Source organism: Rhopilema esculentum, chromosome 9 (genome assembly GCF_057945365.1).
Source record: "Rhopilema esculentum isolate cy_ngs chromosome 9, ASM5794536v1, whole genome shotgun sequence".
NCBI classification, from domain to species: domain Eukaryota; kingdom Metazoa; phylum Cnidaria; class Scyphozoa; order Rhizostomeae; family Rhizostomatidae; genus Rhopilema; species Rhopilema esculentum.
In genome coordinates this window covers 4,888,023-4,909,883 of record NC_142823.1, presented here as the reverse complement: position 1 = coordinate 4,909,883, position 21,861 = coordinate 4,888,023, and the positions used below count along the sequence as shown (strand labels likewise).

Sequence of the window (21,861 nt, the reverse complement as noted above, 5' to 3'; positions counted from 1 at the left end):
GGCGTGCGCAACCCATTGTTTTCAAATTTGCATAACAATGGCGGATGAAGAGCGGCAATATTCAAATTTGACAAACATTACAGAACACCTGTCCACTTCTGTCACTTTCAATTAACGGTCTGATTTTGAAATGAATGAAGAAAACAAATCAACTTTCCCGTTATTCAGTAATAAGACATAGTAGGTATTTAAGTCGCTATAACCCTGACGATGAAATGATTAAATTCTTCGACGATGGAGCTAAGTAATTGAAAAATTCCAAGTCACTTTACAACCGTTCAATTTATTTCAACGGTTGAAAACGTCGTTTTTTTTTGAAAGATTTTGATGAGGATGTCAAACATTTTTGAAAGCTCTAGAATATTTATGTAGATCTAAATCGCCTAAATTTAGCATTGTTCCTTAGGAAGAAAGGGTCTACCAAATGTAGAGCAAAACCTTTCTCATCTTTTGGAATAATGGATTTAGTCGCAGCAATCGCAGGTTACTGGTTATTAACTGGTTACTGGTTAACACGCTAGCTGGTATCTGGTTATAATCTTTCGAGAATACATCCAGCTACTTGACTGTTTCTCAAAAAAATCATTGAGCACACAGAATTACGTCATTAGAGGCTTCCTTAAGAAAAACGTATCCAAATTTTGCTTGAGAAAAGGCATAATGCAATGAAACATATCTTTCTTTCTTTTAAGCTTTTATAAAAACATAGGAAAACAATTTACAAAAATATTGAGGCCCTTCTTGCTGAAAAATAAGTCCAACGTAAGAACATAGAGAACCGCAGATGAGAAGCAAGAAGAAAACAATGCGCAGCAGCAAATCAGCCGTGCTACTAACATTCAACGCAAAAACTTCATTTAATCGTCTTAGAAAAAATTTATAACATGAAGTAGCAGAAAACCAGTGCTAAATTAGACAATTAGAACTTGCGCGCAAAAATTCTCTAGTTGTGTCTTAGTATACTCATTTACTTAGACTGTGCCAGATTTCAGAAAAGAAGTGTATTTTAGGGCATTATAATAGTTGTTCGTTTTTTGATAATATTAAAAGCTAATTTCATTTGTATCATGCTGTGCACCCCCCTCTACTTAAAGAGCATTATAAGGCATTATAAAGAATGAAGGTTTCTTGAGACACCTGTGTTTCAATTAACATTGTAACACCACACACCCTATTCCAAACGTCATAATACGTAACCTGTGCGTCGCTACCCTAGTCAAGGTTTATTTTGCACTTACTATTGACCTAGTCTTGTTGCAATTTTTTAGCTTGCTACGCAGTTGCCTGATGATCGCGTTAAGCGTGAATCACATAGTTGCAACTTGAAACCATTTTATTCAATATACCAAAGCCTGTCAAGCTATACCGATGTCACTGCCTCTGTCATAGTTCTCGTCCGTGACATTAAAACTTTCATAGCTTTCGAATAGTCAGCATATAAACTATCTTGTTTGTTTATAAACGGTCTGTTTTCTAATGAACACCGCTTTTCAAGAAGCGGCGTTTGAAAGAGGGCGGTGTTTATTACAAATAGTTGGCTGAAAGTGTGGCGTTTAATTGACTTGCTACAAGTCTCTCTCTTTAAAGAAAGGGAAAAGGGAAAAATGGAAGGGAAGGAGAGAGATACAAGTCTACAAGTCTCTCTCGTTCCCTCCCATTTTTTCTTTTTTCCCTTTCTTTAAAGAGAGAGACTTGTAGCAAGTCCAGGCGTTTAATAGAGAAAGGCGTTTATCAGAGGGTGTCCAACTATATACCAAAGCTTTAATCGGGCACTTTATAACGGACTGATGAAAAGTAATTTTCATTAACTGCTAAGCTATATAGAAATGGAGTAAAATCATTAGTCAAGAAGAAGAAAAAAGTTTCAAAGCCACTTGTTAAAAAATCTGTTATCTTTTCCTTAAATCTGATGTAAACAACTAGAGATAAAATATGCATTTAACTGCTTGCGTTGTTTCACGTTCTACGGTAAGAAATTTTTATTAACATATAGCATATAAACCTTACAAATGCTTATAAGGTCAACAGTGAATGCTTGCCTCTTGGAAGCACGGTTTTTCTATGCAACAGATTGCAAACTTTGATTAGGCAACTCGGATAGAAACTTTTACTACAAAAAACTCCTTCCAAAATGAAGATATCCTAATGCAATTTGAGTGCAACTTTTTTTCAAGAAACGATTAGAGCCTGGTCATTACTGTAGTGCGTATTCGGTATCTGTTTTGTTTTCACCTACTGCAAATATTAAGGTGATTGTCACTTAGGTTCTTCGTGAGTGTCTATAAAATTTCTCTTTCTGATTAACTTGATAATAGGCAAGTAGTTTTACTTTCAAGTTTTCCAAATTTGACAATTCAAAATCAGAAAAATCTATGTTGAATGACGTCATGTTAATTTGAAACATTCTTATTCAACTGAAAGCTATACGGTGAATCTATATAGGGTACTGGTACACTCGTTAATTGGAATAGTACCACATTATGCTCTTAATTGCATCTTCATTCGTTTGTAATTTGTTACATAATATATTTAACCACAAATCAGTGCAGATTTAGGAGGCTCAGTGAATACCCTTATATCACCTTTACCTCTTGAAGTGATTAATAACTCTATCACCTTGATCATGTATTTTGAAATATTAGTTTATTTTTTTCAGAAGGCCTCAGAAGGCATTCTGACCCTCTTCTCGAGACTCAACCACGAGACTACTAATATGGAACTAAGTAAGGAATAATTGTTAGATGTGTTGTTCTAAATAGAGTTCAAACATCTGTACTGGAGACAAGAAAAAAACTAGAATTCTTATCAGATGGCTACTGTAATTAGTTTTCATGAAGTAGAACAGTTATAGAGTTTTTAATTATGACGTCACAAAAAACTAGTTAAAACTTTTTAATTTTGACCACATGAATTAGAAGAACTCCATAAAATGCTTCTAAATTTGCAAAATCAGGTCAATGAGTTAAAAACCAGGTGAGAAATAGCCAAAAAGTTTGAAATTTGCCAACGGATCACTGTAATTTTGGTTCTGTTCATAATGGCCTATTTAGAGTTTCTTGCTATTAAGAGGTGCTTCGTCGCAAATGTTCAAAATTTGGCCATTATAGGATGGCACACCTTTTTCTTCGGCCAACTGGATCGGGGGCCCCTCCCTCCGTTGTGTACAATAGCTAGCGATGGGCACTGAGAAGCTTACAGTATGCTTATCGAGCAGTGTCACAGAGTACCGAAGTGATGACGTCATAAAAATATATTTTTAGAACTTCTGAATTTGACCCCGGAACCTGAAAGAGCATCATGAAATTCCTTTGAATGTGTAAAATCAGTCAAAGGCATTACGAATTGGGTGAAACATGGCCACTTGAGCACAGGCCCTTGCCTTATCAAACCTCTGTAATTTGGTCTTGGTTCATAACTTTATGAACCAGGCCACAATAGCAGTAATCCGTTAGCAAACTTGAAATCTTTCATTGGCCAACTTGGAACACATCTAGCTAATTTTGCATATTGATAGGTATTTTATGCCGTTCTATCAGATTATGTGGCCAAATTTAAGAAATTCTAAAAATATATTTTTGATGACGTCACACTATTGAGTTTCCTTCTCCTAGACAGATTACCTTGCAAAGCTAATGACCTGTAGCTTATAATATTGCAAGAGTTAGGGGTAACTACCCCCTATACCCCCTTGGCGCCGCCACTGTAATGTCAATCGAATTTCACAGGTACTTGCAGTATCTAAAAAGAATCTCTTTAAAATAATGTCTGTAAAATAATCTAGTTATTCTTCCCCGGTCTTGGCATTAAATTTTGCACGTTTGTAAATAATTTTCAACTTAATGTGATGGTTTCAGTTCAAAACTTTGTATCCGAAAGCGTAATTTCTCGCCGCGTTTAGGGCAAAAATAAGCGCTCTAGGCTCTAATCATTTCGAATGTCATCTTTAGGTCACGTGGTAAGGCTTTGACATTGAAGAAAACAATAGGGGAGGCTGGGACCGACGATTCGTTCGAGCGCGGAGGAAAGATGGCGGTGAAAGAAGGACAATAAACACCGTCATAAAATTGCATGTATTTGGCAAAATATAATTCAAAAGGCGTTGAAAACACAAGATTGGTGTCATGGACGATGAAGAAAAGGAAGAAACTATTTTATCAGGTAGAAGGCCTAAGAACCGCCAACCTAAAGCACCGATTCCGACCTGGGCTGACGCTGCGAAAAAGGTAGGCCAGATATAACATTTCACGTCGATTGTGTTGGCATTGTAATCCTAGCAGTTGATCATAGTTCAAAGCAAGAAAATATCCTCAATTTCCTGAAAATTTCCAGTCAAGATCTTCTTGAGCCTATTCAACCCAAATCACAGGAACATTTTCTTGAATATTACGGTTGAAAAGTGGATCACCCCGCTGTCGTAGCTGAATGACTTGATTATTTGCTTCATTTTGTTTGGATTTAATCCAGTATTTCGACTATTTTATAAGGAAAAAGTGTTTTTCATTAAACCTTGCGAAAAAGCTTTTTGGGACGTACGTTAGAACTGCACATCAGCAATCACAGAGTTACAAAAAGTGTCTAATAAGGTTGTTAAGCAGTTTCAGTAGGGGGATGGAATGGTGGAGTAATTTTTAGGAAGTGGTCAGGGGAGACCCTAATGTACATGACATATTTTTGGCTTCTGTTTCATCACCTTTTACTAAAAGTGATCAAAAATATCATTGATTGATGAGCCACTTTGTCTATGATTTTACTAAGTTGCATAATATCAGCCTGTAAATAGAGATTATATGGTGCATTCCATTCTATTTAAAGAGGCATAAGGTTCTTCTAGAGACATTGAAAGCCAAGCCCTTAATACTGTGCACAGGTTTACATATTATTTACTCTTTTCTTGCTATCAACAGCCACATATTTGTCTTGGCCTTTCCATTTTGGTCCTGCATATCCGTAATTTTATTTTTTCTCTCACTTTTTGCAATTTCTTGCAAGCTAAAGAACTTTATATACAATGCCGGCAATTTGGCTAGCATTTCTCTGATTTCTGTTGCAAAAGGTAAACTGCCATTGTCAAAAAGTATACTCTTTTTGCAACACCAGCTCAATTTTAACAATAAAAATCTGAAACAGTAAACTCTATCTGATGGTAAATAGATGTCCTCTGCAGCCAAGCATGGATTCCATGGCAGCCACACCCGAAAGATGGGCATGGTTTGGGTGTGTTTTCAGATGTGGTGTAGATTAACAAGTTTTTTCAAGTACAGCAAAATGACCTTCTAAATTTGTTCACAACTGAGATTGGAAAAAAGTGAACCATTCTGAATTGAGTGATCCACTTGAGATTAGGGCTGACAAAAAGTTCAAGTGGGCCTGGGGCAAAACTGAAGAAAATCACCTCATAAGCAAAGGGGGCAGACAATTTTTTGTCACCCTGTTCTTTAGTTGATTAGCTTGAAATACACTTCAGAATATTCTTTGCAGTCATTTTCTTGAAACTGTTTCAAAATTACTTTGTTTCAATTGTTTCATTGTCACATTTTTTCTATTATTCCATTCTATAAATGGATTACTACCATTTAACTATAAATAGATTTATACTATTCTTAAAATGGAATTCCTTTTTATAAGGTTCCCTGGACATTGAGGCCCCTTAGGCAATTTGCCCCCTTGTTCCCCTCTTGGTGGCCCTGCTTTAGATCATCCTTACAATGCTCTTAGAATGCTTTTGTTTTTGGCCCTTTTGACCATTATTTGTTTAATTATCTCTTTACTTGTCAAACCTTTAGGAATTTGGATAACAGCCACTTATAGTAGTGGTAGTTTCGCATAGTTCAACTCCCATTCATGAATTTCCCTGACCTGTAAAATTGATGTAAACAGGAAATATGCACAAAATATAAAGTCCTGTACAAAATATGCACACACGTAAGAATCATTGACAAATTTGATGCACACTCAAATGTGCATACTTATCACAAATGCACTCTTGCACTCTGGGCTAATAGCTTGTGCACTACTGAGATCTCGTCTAAAACTGCCATGAAATCCAGACCAGTCTGCAGTGGGGCCATTTGCTTTTGCCATGGTCACTTTAGCTTCCTTTTGTTGACAGAACTAGTTTGCATTATCAGTATGAAGTAATTTTAAGTGACCATTCTCAGGAACATCAAAGTTTAGCATTACACAAATTATTCAAGGTTTCTTTTTTAAGTTTTGAAAACAGTGCAACACACATTGTCAGGTAGTTTATTGGTCTGGTCTACCAAAACAAAACAATGTGTCAGGTTTGGTCAATTTCACTGTACATAAAAATTCAACTCATGAAGGCAAATAAGTCTTCTGTCAGTGTGCCTCAGAGACCAATGAGCATGACGACAGTGGGCCTTTAAACAGAGCGATATAAAAATTCAACTCATGAAGGCAAATAAGTCTTCTGTCAGTGTGCCTCTGAGACCAATGAGCATGACGACAGTGGGCCTTTAAACAGAGCGATATAAAAATTCAACTCATGAAGGCAAATAAGTCTTCTGTCAGTGTGCCTCAGAGACCAATGAGCATGAGGATAGTGGGCCTTTAAACAGAGCGATATAAAAATTCAACTAATGAAGGCAAATAAGTCTTCTGTCAGTGTGCCTCTGAGACCAATGAGCATGACGACAGTGGGCCTTTAAACAGAGCGATAAACTCAATATTTATATACAGTATGTCTGAAGAGATATTGAAATAATGTTAAGAGGATTAAAAACTGCTGACTCATGCTGATTATGTACATCTGGTTTTTAGAAAGATTTTCCTAATGGGTGTAAGATTGCCCATTTTTAAGTCTTTTAATGTTTATAAAGGCAATGGGATATAAAAATAACTTATCTAACAAATATCAATAATATATAATGTTAAGAGACTTAAGAAGATAATAAAGATACTGATTTTTGGTCAAAATTCTTTTAGACGAAGAAAACTATCAATACCAGAAAAAGACAAGATTAAAACAACTCTGTCCCTAAAAGTTACTTACATCATACCAAGTCTTCTTAAGCCTTTCATCAATAAATTCTACATGTCCTAGGAAATAATAAAAACTTCTCTGATTAAAAATTGTAAAATATTTTGGTAATAAATATTAATGTACTGTGTGTTTACAATGGCTACTACTTAACTTTCCAACAATAAGTCAGGTTTGTACTATTAAGCATCCACAGCTCTGAATGTGATAACTTTTTTATTTGGTTGGTAAATTTCATTCTTTGTTGAGGAAGGTTACAAATGTGAATGGCAAATGTGAAAATCTGGTTACAAAACCCTGGTTAGGGCCTGTCCTGAATTTTAAATCAGCTGAACCAGATTACCTTCCACATTCTGAGTTATTCACTAAGTTCCCTACAGATATCACGCTCATGCCCCTCAACTGCCTCATGGAATTGATTCAATCGAAATGGTTACATAAAGATTTATTTGAAGGAAAAAATGTAACTTGTTTCCATCATGATTGACTTGAAATTTAAAAATGACAGGTACACCTAAGACTTAAATCGTCAGCACTTAGAGATAGCTTAGGATGTCTTTCTTGTTGGAATTGAAGATATCAAGTTTTTCTTCCAACAATACTGATGTCATTTAGATCTTTATCAATAGGCATCTGCACTTTTCTCATCAACCATCTGTATAGAAAGTGTTCCTGTTTTCTGTTTAGTTTCCAAGAGAGTTTTGAAAGCTTTCTGTTGCTTTTGCACTTTTTGTGCTTGATTGGCTTGAGATGATAAGACCTTCTTTTGGCCATTGTTCAAAAGTACTCTCTGTCAGAAAGATGTAAAATAGCAATATATATATAGCAATATATAGCAATATGGTAGGAACTAAATATTTGGTTTAAGCCTTGTAGTCTCTCTGTGTACAATTTGACACATTTGCATAAATCCTTCTTAATGATTGATGGCTTTTTGCTTAGGTTTTGGAGAGATATGACTATGCACTCCCACATAAGCAGATATTACAGATTATCCAAGATGAAAACCTGAAACCTTGTGGGTAAGTTTGGTTTATCAGCTTTCCAGTTACCAATTACATTCTCGATTACATCTGGTTTGCATTGTCACAGATTATAAGTAGTCACTGAGCACCCTGCAAAATTCCAACTTGGGATAGAAAAAGTTAATTTCATGCTAATTAAACTCAATCTATTAGTCATGATCAGTACAGAACAGCTAATTAAATTCTATTGGTTAAGCATGACCTACAAGATTATGAACAGGACCTGCCCAGAGAGCCTTTAGAAAAAATTTCCCCTAATATCCTTGCACTCGAACTTTAGAGCAAGAAACTGAAAGGAAATCCAAATTCCAAGATATAACCTTGAATATGTGAAAAGAGGCTTCCACTTTTCAGCTCTTACTGTGTGGAACAGCATCACTATTTCAATCAAGGAACTGCCAACCCTCCTGCAGTTCATAAGAACACTAAAATGACACATCAAGAGCTGAAATTAAATCAAAACACGACTCCCTGGAAAAGCAGCAAATATGCCCTTATGGTTTATTGTATTTCGGTTGTAAATATAATTTAATTAGATAGCTCTTTGATATGCTGAAGGGATTTTTTGTGTATAAATAATTTAATATGAATACGATTATAAGTTGACATAAAGCATTTTTGACTCAGTTGGTTGTTTGTCTTCCCAGATGTTATCTTCACAGATAAGGTAACCTAGAATACATGTGTTTGCATATGTGCATAAACAATGTTACTTTATGTGTCTGTTCTTAAAAAGTCATACAGAAAACACATTTTAGAAGTGAGCTCAAGTATAAAAAAAATCATAGGAAATGGCTGCATTCAAGTGATATTCATAATTTTCTAGTCTCAGATTTTCTTACCTAAATATTTTACTGTATTGAAAGTGTTTATGATTCATAAGACCAATTGTTTTCAGTTTTAAGACAAAACCAATTAAATGCATGGCATTGTTGAGTTCTTTTTAAAAAAATAAGAAGCAAAATTTAAACAATGTTTATAAATTGTCATGTTTTATTTTTTTCCAAGACATTTTAATGCAAATGGCATGAAAGGCTTAAAGTAGAAGTTGGTTTTGTTTAAATGATGAAAATATGCAAGCATGTTTTTTAAAATATGTATGCAGTTTCCCTGTTAGCTTTTTCAAAAGGCCATTTGTTCAAAGTTTCAAATTTAGCTTTTTTAGCAGTGCTAAGACTATAAATTGTTTGTTCCAGAAATGAATAGAATATTTGTAATATATAGATATGGCCTCAGACTTTGGGAAATGCAGCTTGATAATGAAACTTATAACCAGTACCACAAGGAAAAAAGACATAGTAGTTCTTTTAGCTTGAATCCATTCGACAATTCCTTGTTACGTTTTTGTAGACGAAATCAGGACATTGTGAAAATCTGATTTAATTAGACAGACCAGTAAAAAAGTTACAAATCCGTTATTTAGACACATCCATTAGATAAACGTTTCGACTCTAGCGAGAGTCATCTTCAGGATATAAAATTGCAGTCAAAAAAACTATAAGTACGGAAAGCCTAAGCAAAGGGTATCGTAAGTCATGTGATCTAGCGGTACGCTGGAGGAGCAATGGATATGGATAGATAATTTGTCTTGTACATAACGATATTGTAAACTATAATTTACACTAAATTACCTAGGCTTTTCTTTTTATTACAATTCTTAGTTCATCTTAGTTCATGTTGGGTAAATCTTTGTTTTAGGCGTGGAACAATGCCACTGGCTTGCCTCAATGCAATGCTAAACTCAAACTGCAAAGGAGAAGATGCATTGTTTTATAGAGCACCAGGCCAAGCTGCCTGTTTTGGTTTAAAGGTAAGTTTGCTAGGGATTATACAAATTCCACAACCTTGCTCCAAAAAACATGTATCATATACTACTGTATCATGAATTATCTTGTGCTTTTCTTTGTTTTATTTCATCATTCTACAGCTTTTTTTCCAATTATGTTTTTAACCATTATCTTAATTTAGTGATGACTTACGCTCGCTCTAACAAATACACAATATTTTTTTATCCTGCTCATCTATTTCTATGTTTTATTGCTTTTCCTACTTTTTATTTCGTTATTCTATAACATATTTTTCCTTTTACTGATAACCATTTACTTCATTATTAAATATAACCATTAACCTGTTAGCAGCTTTTCCTTTATACTGCTGGGAAAACATTTCTATGGGGCCATGGCTTTGATAGATTTTACAGAATATTTTCCTTTTCTTTTCTCAAATTCGCCATTATTTTTTTTACTCGTGTACGTGCCTCACACTTCAAAATTTCACTAGAAAAGTTTAAAGGGATAGTTTTAGAAAAAAGAACCCCCAAAAAGAAAAAAAGAGGCCAAATGTTAGTTGATCAAAGTCAATTCTTTTCTGTGTCTACTTAACCTGTTAAGCAAATTGTTTTATAATATATATTCCATTGTCAGAAAAACCAGAAAAATGACCCTGGAAGTGACAGAGACGAAGAGAGTTCAGAATCTGTTGATATCGAAACCCAATCAGCAACTGGTTTGTTTTTAATCATCTTATCGATGCTTTATTGAATCATATATATGTGATATTTATATTTTGTTAGTCTCTCATCACTGCCTAGAGACGATTCCAACTTTTACCACGAATATACGTTTTATAAACATATTTTTTATCACAACACTCAGTTGATTGTGGTGTCCAATGTTTCTGTTCGTTCATGACAGCTTTGTCATGTATAATTGAAGAATCGGTCAAAAAATGTTTGAAAATATAATAGGAAAATAATAGGATGATAGGAATATGTCTTCTGATAATGAGAATAATAGGAGAAAGTCTTCTAACATTGTGGCTACCCCCTCCTTTGTAGCTAATGGGATGCCACGTAGCGGTTGAGTTCAATATGCAATACGGGGGTTAGCTCGTCCGCTAGAAATATTATACTTGCTAGAACGCTGCTCTCCTTTTTCTAATTGTCTCCTATGCATGCTTGGTATAAGTTTTGCTGTTTTCGTTTGGCCTGGGTTTTGGAGACTAACTGTAAAGTTACGTCTTCAATCTTATTCTTTTTGCAGAATCGCCGCCGGGTCAAAAGCTATCTGCCCAACACTCACCCCAGCAAATCCAACAACAACCACCGCCGCAAAACCAGCTGCAGTCTCAACCAGTGCAACAACAGCAACAGTTGTCAAGAAGCGCTGCCATACGAAGTGCCAAAATGAAGGCGAACTTACAGAGAACTAGGAACCAGACTCCATCGACCCCAGGCGCCCCGGGTGCCGCTCTTGTTGCTATGCCTCCAAGGAAACCAGGTGCTGCCCTTTGTGTAATGCCCCCGAAGAAGAGATCGAAACTCGAGGCGAACCTTCTAGAGGAGACAGCTTCGCATTCAAAAGATTTCAACCAACAGGTAACTTAAAGATCATATGTTGCTAAGGATTGGAGAAATTTGTATTTTTGTCTTTAGGAAAATGCTAACCGAAGAAGAGTTTACAGAAGCAATTCCACTGCTTCCAATTATAAATTATTCCATTGTTGCGAAGTAATTCCAATTATTGAACTTTGCTAGACCTGTTCATATTGGTGTCCGCCTTAGGGTTCTTTTTGCAGTTGCAGAAAAATGTAATCAAATTGCCATTTAGAGTCCGAGTAGAGGCTCTGTTCAGATTGACTGACTAATTCGCTTTTCGTATGAAACACTTTTTACGTAGCAGTCCGTAGTAGATTTGCATCGAATGTTAAAGACCCATCTAAATATTCATGCAAAGAAAAATCTCTTCTGAAACTTCGACCTTAAGTCTCTACACTTAACTTGCATTTGAAGGGTGCTGGCATTTGTGTCAATAGGTTCTAAGACCCGTTTTTTAGGACAAATTTAATGGGTCTGTTGTTGTTTTCAGGAAAAATGCTGTTACCATTTCAATGCCAACTTTAAATTTTTTCATAGGGTAATCTACCAGGGGCCACTGCTTTTCCCCATTTACCACCCCCTTTAGAGAAGAGAGATCATGCAACATCAATAATGCCTGAACCCAATCAGTAGTCGTTCGTTAGAAAGGGCCGTTGTATCCTAATGCTCTCTAAGCGCTTCACCTTAAGCAAGAAATGCAAGTAAAAAATGAAGTTATGACCCTAAAAGGCTGTTAATGACGCCATATCGAAGCTATTGAGCAACCGGCATGCTTTACGTCAGCTTTTTTTGCACGAGAAGAAATAGGCTGTATTTTGTATCTTCACGAGGTATGATATTAGGCCTGTTTTGAAAATGTCATCGCAAAGCATGCCGGTTGCGGAAGTGTCTATACCGGTAACTCTTGTTAAAATTTGCTTCTCACAAGTTATGACCAATGACAAAGTAGCACTAATGCTAGCCAGTTGCGGTTTTAGAAGGGGGTTCAGGGGGTTACGACCCCATACCCTATGCTTATGGCAATCGGAAGGGGCCCCGCACCTAAGAAAAAAGTACAAATTGTAGAACACCCCTAAAATGTTTTCAGCCCTGCAGGCCCTAATACCGCCCTTGATACTGTGGAGTCCAGGAAAGTGATATTCCTTTTCTGCAGACAATACAAGGCAGTATAATAAAATGATGAAAGCAATAAGGGGTTTAAGTGTGACACTTGTTTTTTCTCTTTTTTCGACCGTTGTTGACTTTGTGATCACCAAATTTTTACGGGCCCTGGGTTCAAACTGTGTCATTCATGCGGCATTGCCTCAGTGGTCGTGGGCGCTCTATCTTAATGCAAGTATCGGCAATAGAATGTTTGCTTTGAAACACAGAGGTGTGGGAACAACGGTATCGTGTTTGTATGTTTGTGTTTGATGTTATATCCAGATGTTTCTCACAGAGCATCGCAAGAAATTTTGTATTTGAACGTAACAGGTTGAAATTTTGCGCCGCCTCACACGAGTTAATCAAGGATGTTAGCATTCGTTGATGTGCTAAATTCTGACCAAATAAAAATAATATTGTCTAACTAGAAATGGTTCGCAACTGAGATATCTTGACTCCTTGGGAAAATCAGGTATTATTAGACCCCTTATAAAGCCAAAAAGCTCACAAATACCGGCGTATTGTTAAAGCAGGTAATGGCATGAAGCCCACCATTTCAGATTTTCACCAAATTTGGCTCAGTTATTCCTTAAATTTAGAAAAAGGTCCCATTTTTAAGTTCCAGCTTCAGACTGTTTTAACGCTATGGCTCTTCAAAAATTGGTTCAAATTCCCCAAATTTTCCTCAACGGCCCTTTTCACATCCATTTTTCAAGTTCTTCTGATGCTTCCTCTGCCCTAACTTTGTTGTTTTTGTGAGACAACTTCCTATTTTTGTGAGATACCTTTGTGCATGAATGAATTGTACAAGTCTAAAGAAATGTTTCAGAATTCTCAAATTAGTTTTTTAGATAAATGTTATTTTCTTTGTTCTTATTTAACCCTCTTTCCGCCAGGATACCATTCGGCATATTAAATCGGAACCTATACTCTCTGCAAGTGCAGGCACGATCTCATCTGATAACGAATTCGACACCCAATCATTATCTGACTTATCTGAGAGGCAGGGCGAGGCTAAATCGCAGTTACAGAGAGCTCAGAAAACGAGGCAGCTGCAATTAGCGGAACAGAGGTCGAGGCAAAGGCAGCAATCAAGACTGGGGAATGATGGGAAAGATGTACCGTTTGGATCGAAGCCTCCGCAGTTACCTAGAGAAAAGAAAGATATCGAGCAGCTACTGAGTCAGATAAAAAGAGAACAGGAGGAGGAGCTTAAACGAGAGCAGTTGAAAAATCATCGAAAAGTTATGCAGACGAAACTCAATCAAAACAGACCAGCTCCAAAACCGAAAACGGTGAATAACAATAACAGCGCCCCATCGCCTGCGCCGGAAAAGGTGACGGTCAGAAAACCGCCCCCCGTAACCGGTTTCCTAGATGTCAAGGTGAGCTGACTGGTCAATTGTACCAAGTCACGGTAAAATGAGAGGTTATACCAAAATGTTTTTCGCACGACTTTATGTTGTAAGAAACTTCCTTTTTCTACTCGTATTTCGGCATAGAGATTTCGGTAAAAAGTGTTTTTCTATTGTTTCTCTTTCTTTTATTGATTCACTTTTATACTAACAAATAATTTTTATACTAACAACAATTTAACCTTCAAATAATTTTTATACTAACCATCTCATGACCACCTTCCATAATATATTTCCTGGTTATGAATTACTTCCTGTATGATTCTAATTCTTGGAATTTTGCATTCTCAGTCTATTCGAATTTTTCTTTCCTAAATCCATCCTTTATTTTTAAAAAGTGTTTCTTAAAAAATTTTGTTCCGTTGAAACATGTGCTTTATTTGCGACTATATTTTATCTTACCTTTTGGTTTTAGCTCAAAAAGTTGAAGAAAATGAGTACAGGTGGGTATTGTTTGAATGGCCTATTAAAAACTTTGCCATCGTATCCTGTCTTTGTTTTCTTGCCATTAATCTTTATAAATACGAACCTAAAACGTAACGGTTTGATAAGTAAATTTACCTGTTCAAATATCTTTAGACATGTAAAAAATGATTTCTGCATTTCTTTCGATTTTTTACACTTTTTGGCATTCACGACGCTTGGAGAAAGTAAAAATAGTAGCCTTTGATGAAAATTTCTGAAGAATGATTCAAATCATTGTTATGTCTGTGCTTCTTGCGAACGTCATAGGATTTATTATGGTACTTTTGTTTTATAATGGATCTCTTGGTTTTAGTGGACCAGATCAAAAGGACAAAAGAAGGCAAAATCGATTTACAGAGTCCAGAATCAATTGCTGCCACTATCGCACTAAAGGTTGACCGATTATTTTACTTTTGAGAACTCTACAAGTTTATGCGACATCAATAGCTTGGTTCTAAAATACTAAAAATAAAGTAAGCTGCATGCTTAGGTTTCCTGCATGATAATCATAGCTGTATTCATACAGGGGCGGACACTTGATCAAATATTGGGGGGCAAGCCTATTGTTTTAATAAGATGACGTCACATTTCCCATTGTTTTAGAAAAAAAGACCATTGTCCTCTAAAGTATTGGAGGGGGCGGTTGCCCCCCTCGCCCCCCCCCCCCAAGTGTCTGTCACTGTGTTCATATACTTCTGCTTTGTATACTCTGGTCAATTGTGATTTGACTTTTACAGTCACTTAGAACTGTGATATCACTTAGAAAAGCATAGTGGACAATGCCTCTAAAATGCTCGGCAAACGTACTCGTCTTACCCTAACAATTTCATCCAATCTCGATAAGTTTTTAATCCACAGCTACAGAAATAACAAAGCTGCCCCCTGTCTCCAAAGCTATGTTGGATTCGCACCTTAGCCATCGTGCAGTAGATTAAAAATTTGGTTGCGTTCGGACGTTGAATTTCTAGGGAGAATAATCCAACATTGTTTGAAAGAGGAAAGGCCGAACTGCTAATATGTACGCCAGAAATGATATTAGTATTACAAGCATTATAGGTGGTTAGGTGGGGGTGGGAGCCTCTTCTCCGTACTTTATACAACAGCTATAACCTCATTTTCAGACACAATTTTTCAAAGAGAGTCTAGCAAACATCGGGTTGCTATAATCCACGAGGGAACCTACCAAGTACACTAGCAAACGTAGTTTACATAATTATTGGTATCCTTTAAAGTGAATTGAAGCAATAGTTATATTCAATTCCTGAAGCAAAATCATGTGAAATATTCCTTCAAACGTTATTGAATGGTGGGTTAAGAGCCTTGGTGTGGATGCATTAACCCATTTGACAAACTATGTTGGAGAATTCCACCCTCTATTTCAATAATTGTCACGAGTGTAGCTATAGGCCTAACAAAGATAAATGCCTGGATTATCAACATTTATACTGCATTGAGTTTTGAAGAACGGGCAAATGATAGAGACTGTTAAGTACTTCAACCACTCATAATCAATTGTTACGATGCAATTTATCAAACACAAACATTTCGCCGAGCAATACCCAATTTTTGCTCTGCTGTCACTTTCATCTCCCTGCCAATGCTGTAGTTTCACTGTATCTACGATGATAACACGATTCAATGCTATTTAAAATATTCATCAATGTTAGTTTATCATTTCAAGATAGTTTTATGTGAAAGTTGGCTTGAAAATGACAAATATCCTCTTGTTTTAATTGGAAACTCAAATGTTATCACTTTACGCAACCGTTTCTACATTGTTCTTTTCCATCATAATTACGTCACTTGACTGATAATCCCCGCCTAAACATTCCATCTGGTAATTCGATGATCCAGACGGGAATCGATTTAACGCGACTGAATAAAGGCTAAGGAGATTTTCCCACGCAAGCTAGAATTCCACATATAAATGGTATTTTTATTTGCTTACAGAATTTCCTGAACAACGAGATGTTCAAGCAACTGCCCGCAGCGTATCAGTACCAGTTGTTGATGTTGTTGCCAGACGTTGATAGAATCAAAGATGGCGACCATGTTGTCAGGTATAAAAGGCCCCTTGTAAACCAGCATTGCTGAAAAGGCTACCATGCTTAAATAATTGACAATAAAACGAATGAGAAGTAGCACAGTACCCGTTTAATCCCAACTTGGACAAATGCACCCTGGCTTCCGCAAATTAGGCCAATGCAACCAGACTTTTATTCTCAATGTTATTAGCTTCTTTCTGTTTATGTAACCATGAATAATTGCAAGGCTTATGTTTATCGATTTTCTACTAAAGATTATACAGTGATTTTCTTGAAGCTGGGGAATTTCTAGGAGAATCTCTTGAAAGGACTGAGTATTACTGCAAGCTTTCTCAACGTTTCTACGTTAAAAACAAAGCTCACTTTACCCAGCTTGATTCTTCCCTATGCAAAAACAGCTGAAAATTTTTAGGTAGTTGATTCCTCAGATTATACAGTATTTGTTATCTGCAAGGTAAACATAAAGATTCTTATTGGTCCCTTCAAAATTCTTAGAAAGATGAAGCCCTTCATAGCCTTTTCTTTTGAAGCAACTTCTATCTTTGGTTATCAGTCATTGTTTCTTATCTTTGAAGCCAAAGTACATTTCTTTATACCAACAGGATGTCACCTAACGCATTGACAAATGAGTTTTTTACGAAAGCTTGTCTGGAATGGCAAGAAAAACTTATGGAAGGTATTTATTCACATTTCATATAAAATTGAAGATGTATATTCCTGTGAAGGTACAGTTATTTCTTAAGATACAACTTATTTCGGTAGCATTTAAAATTGCTCCACAGTTTTGTGGTTCCACAATTTATGCAACTTGTTTTTGGTACAATTATAGACGGTATCTAACGATAAGCTCTTCTCTTAGCTTTCAGCTTTCAGAAGTGGCTTTCATTTACAACCATACCTGGCTGTTGTTTCTAAACTTTAAAATTTGAATCTTGTTTTATCTTTTACGTTTTGCAAATTCTTTTTGCTATCCTGTGAAGCTTTATGACCTTTTTTTATTCAAAGGAGAGTTTAATGTTGATATCGTGCAAAGAATTAAACAGGAAGAAGGGAATTTCATAACGTTGGATCCATGGAAGGTGAGCAACTGTCTTTTATGCTCTCTTATGAACAAAAAGTATTGTACAATCAGAGCCTATGAAATGTTGATTTTACTTATAAGAGAAAAAGTTGAGGTTATATATTAACACTTTTACAAACCGTAAATCCTCGAATTGCCCCCTCCGAAATAGCCCCCGAAAAAGACCCTCCCCAAGAAAAGCCCCCCCCCCCGAAAAAGCCCCCCTCAAAAATCCCCCTGAAAACGCCCCTTTTGAATAAGCTCCCACCCTAAAATTACAAATTGTCAATAAGCCCCCCCCCCGAATAAGCCCCCCAAAAGTATTAAAAATAAATACGAGGATTTACGGTATGTTAGGTATTAAAAGGCATCTCTGTCGAACCGAGCCGCTGTAAATCTCATATTTCGTTGCCCAGGCCCATTGGATGTTCTCTATGCATTTCAAATGTTTGTTACTCTATGTTCTCTTTGCATTTTGTTCCACTTGCTTTTATCTGTCACATGTCTTAAAGTATTGGGGCTCTATTTTGATTTTGGCAGACACAATTTGTTAGAAATATAGAGTTCACCAAGAAAAATATATCTTGCTGAATATTTTGTCAAGAGGATGTTTCTTCTAATGAAATGTCGTATAAATATACCAGTAAATCAACAAGGATTGCAGTAGATTTTTTAATTGTTTAGAGTTAGTTTGGATGTGCAAATTTTAATTATTGATTTTGTGTAGTTATCGATGATACTGCATTATTTCTTAAGAGGCTGGCAATAGCCTTACAGCGCTAAATTTTTTTGTTTTAGGAGAAATTTTTTGAACCTGTTTGGGGGAAAAGGTATGTTTTTCATATTTTGGAGCTCTCTGTATTTTTTGTTCTGGTTCTAGATGTAAGTGTAAATGCGAACCCTCTATTGTAATTTTTATTGTGGTAGGGGTCCTACACAACATGTTTGGAATTGTTACCTACTGTGATATATTTCATTGTGATGTACATACATTTCCTCTTCCCTTTCAGTAGAGTTACGGCTTTATGATATAGGCCAGGCATCGCCTCCTTTAGAGTTGTGTTAATTTATGAGACAGTGTTATTGTTAGTTTATATTCGTTTGCTCCTTAAAGTGTTTTCCGAGATTGTACGAGTGTGGAAACCTGACCCTGTGTTTCCACATTCAGTCACAACATATCATACCATTGCAAACCAATTTGATTCTTGGAGCTGTTAATTTTAATCAGTATATCATATTGTCCTAAGAAGACAACAGCTTGTGAAAAAAACAGTAGCCGAAATACAGAGGCATTTGTCTTTGCTTTTTTTGCAAGTTTTACAATGTCTTTGCACCTGTTTGCATCATTCCAGTATTTCCGCTTCACTTTTTCTGCACAAGAGAAATGTCTTTACCGCTCTGGTAGGATATTTCCCTACCGTCGATACAAACATTGCTATTAACTTTCCCTACCCGGTGTCTGTATTGTTAAGCAAAGCAGATATTTTCTTACTTGATGAAATTAGCAACCTCTTCTGTCACTAATGCCCATATTTAGGTGTCGAACCACATCCATTGTTTATTGATTTTGATTGTTTTCTCCTTTGCGCTGTTCACTAAAAGAAGGAGTGTGTATTCTCTTTAAGAGCCTGTTTATATGGAAAAAATCATCCCATCTTCTCGCCTGTAAATTTATAGGTGAGATCCCACCCTCCTTTAGTATCCTTAGTATTTTTCGCCTTGCGTTTTTATGGCAAGCGAGCCAGCACGGTTAGGTGAGATTCCACTGCGTGAGAGGTGGGATCTCACTTGGGTGGGATCAATTTTTTCTACATAAATGCTGGAAAATGGGACGGAAGAAGGGATGAAATATTCATATAAATTTGCGTTTTTTTTCTGAGCTTGGTATGCAGGTTCTGAATATTCAAATAGCCCTTTTCTTTCCTGTTTTGGCTAGTTAATTCAAAACCACAGTAAATTCCATTTTGTCGTTTGACATTCAGGACAGAACCTTTTACAGCCCAGTGATCAGCTTATGTATTTTGTTTTTGGAATCGTATTCAGCAAATCCGCATCAGAATATGGAAATTCTTCCTGGTTGATTAGGCTGCGATCTCTCATTGCTTTTTAACAACAGCACATAAGCAGATCATAGCTGACCCTTAAAATCTCAGGTGGCCTGGCTATAATCTGATTCGCATATTCAACTGACGCAGTTCCAGGTCAAATTATATTCCAACAAATAAGATAAGAAAACTCGAGTTTTGAACATAAGATTAGAGGAACACGCGTTGGATAAAAGCGATGTTTAGAAGACCGAATGATGAAGTACACAAATCATATACCTACAAGTGAATTGAAGTTTTTTATTATAGCTTGCAAGCTAGAGAAATTGGCAAAAGAGCAATAAATAAATAACAACGAGAGGCCAGTCAAGTGTTTCCTCAACCCAAATTTTGCTGTTCGTAGGCCCAAAACCTTGCTTCACATAACCATCTTAATTTCCGGTTGAAATTATCCTTCACATATCTTCCAAAATATGCTACATTGTTTTTTATTTTAAGCCTCAAATATCTTTTTCTCATACTTGTCCTTCTTTATCTCTTGCACTCGTCACATTCCTGCCATTTTCCGTTTTTGTTTTCTAGGCCAGCTTTTTCTCTAGACACCTGTCAATTGTTCCTCTTACCATTTTTTCCTCTGTTCATCCCTCTCATTCTTACTTGAACCCTTTCCCTGCATTTATGTCCCCATTTATGTCCCCATTTCCCTCCCCCTCATTTCTGTCTCTTCAATTTCCTTGTTGCCATTAACTTCTTTCTGTCGTAATTTTTAATGCGTTTGAGATCCACCAATCTATTTCTTTTGAAGAACCATTATCCACTTTCGATAGATTTGTCGTTATAAATTTTGTGGCGTCTCTTTCTTACTATCTCAATATAAGCTTTAAGCATTCATGAATTTTTTAATTTTTTTTTTCTAGTTCACTGGAAGATCCAATCGCGCGGACGAACGGTAAAACAAACTCGTCGTCAACGGTCGTTAAAGACGGTGGAAGCTCTTGGTCGACGTTTTTAAAATTCTCTGAAAATACAGCTCATGATTATCTCGATAAATTTAAGGTTATGCAAAGAACGCTACGCCAGAAAGCCGACACGGAAAGTATTCGAAGGAATTTGCAAAGGAAACAACAGTTACTGAAATCCCCGACGCTGGCGAAACCGAGGGTAGACAATATTGTAAAGGATCGTAGCAGGAAGGCGATTAAGCGCGCTCAGCTTTTACAGAAAAAACTCGCGTTAGAAAAACAGCTTTCGGAAACGAACGCGCGGCTAGCTGATACTTCAAACCCATTAACTAACGAAGAACACACTCGTTTAGTGATTTTTAGCCGAGAACTGAGTATTGCATTGAGAAAAATAAACGAACATTCAAAGGACACGCAACGCACGCTGTCTTTGAACGCTATTCAACAGAGGCATCCAGATTTCTCTGGAGATTCCTCTTTAGCGAAAAGAGAGGATGTCCCTCTTGCTGTCGTATCTAAAGCAAGATCGCCGGAAGAGGAACTTCTTCGACAGGAGCGCCGAAAGGCGAAGGCTAAGAAACGAAAGCGGGAACGGGAAGAACAGGACGAGAATTCGCGAAAGCGCGGTTCTATGCTCGAACAATATCACAAGTTAGGCATGCCTCCACAGGACGGTTTATCATTAAACTTAATAGATATGAAAAGAATTCATAAAAAGAAGAAGAAGGGGGACAAACACAAAAAGAAAAAACATTCCAAGGGAGAGAAAACGAAGGACCGAAGTAAAATCGTGAAAGGACCGAGTATTTTCGCGAAGAGAACGTTACCGGCGCCGACGCCATGTCCGTGTAAACTTGAAGCGTTAATCATTTGTAAGCAATGCGGCGCGTTTTGTCATTCGGACTGTATAAACTCAGATAAACTTTGCTCTCTGTGCGTACCTGCGTAGCAGATGGGTTATTTTATGTATTTTGCAATACTTCTAATTAGATTCTTGAAATATTTAAACGCTGTCTTTGTGTAATTAAAAGCAATGAATATCATCTACATTTTCATACTTCTTTCGTTGTTATTTTCAAATTTATCGTCTTTTTATGGCACGATACAACAGCGAAACAATTTACTGTTCAGTCCGAGATTTCAAAAGTATAGAAAATGCCTCAACCTCTCTCCGGATGAGCTTTTGCTCTATTTGCCTGACTCGTTATTCTTCTTGCATCTTTTGAATAGAATCTTCTTGGAAATGAAATTGAAGTAAAGTCACCAATGGTTTTGTCTTTACGCTTTGTCAGGAAAAAGAAAAGTTCATACAAAACCGTACATTC

General features: G+C 36.5%; 1 protein-coding gene across 1 annotated transcript; it reads left to right on the top strand.

Annotated features, from left to right (window-relative positions):
• Positions 1 to 3,985: 3,985 nt before the first annotated feature.
• Positions 3,986 to 21,593, top strand: LOC135689001 (uncharacterized). The gene is made up of 13 exons (XM_065206098.2): positions 3,986 to 4,223; positions 7,943 to 8,022; positions 9,724 to 9,835; positions 10,449 to 10,530; positions 11,067 to 11,401; positions 13,441 to 13,929; positions 14,375 to 14,402; positions 14,738 to 14,817; positions 16,375 to 16,484; positions 17,072 to 17,145; positions 17,475 to 17,548; positions 18,328 to 18,359; positions 20,492 to 21,593. The coding sequence occupies exons 1-13, from the start codon at positions 4,122 to 4,124 to the stop codon at positions 21,483 to 21,485; spliced, it is 2,592 nt and encodes an 863-aa protein (XP_065062170.2). The 5' UTR covers positions 3,986 to 4,121; the 3' UTR covers positions 21,486 to 21,593.
• Positions 21,594 to 21,861: the final 268 nt, after the last annotated feature.

Coding starts and splice junctions, on each gene's coding strand:
- LOC135689001 (XM_065206098.2), top strand. CDS start 4,122: ATGGACGATGAAGAAAAGGAAGAAACTATTTTATCAGGTAGAAGGCCT. Junction 8,023..9,723: donor GAAAACCTGAAACCTTGTGG/GTAAGTTTGGTT, acceptor TCTTTGTTTTAG/GCGTGGAACAATGCCACTGG. Junction 10,531..11,066: donor CGAAACCCAATCAGCAACTG/GTTTGTTTTTAA, acceptor TTCTTTTTGCAG/AATCGCCGCCGGGTCAAAAG.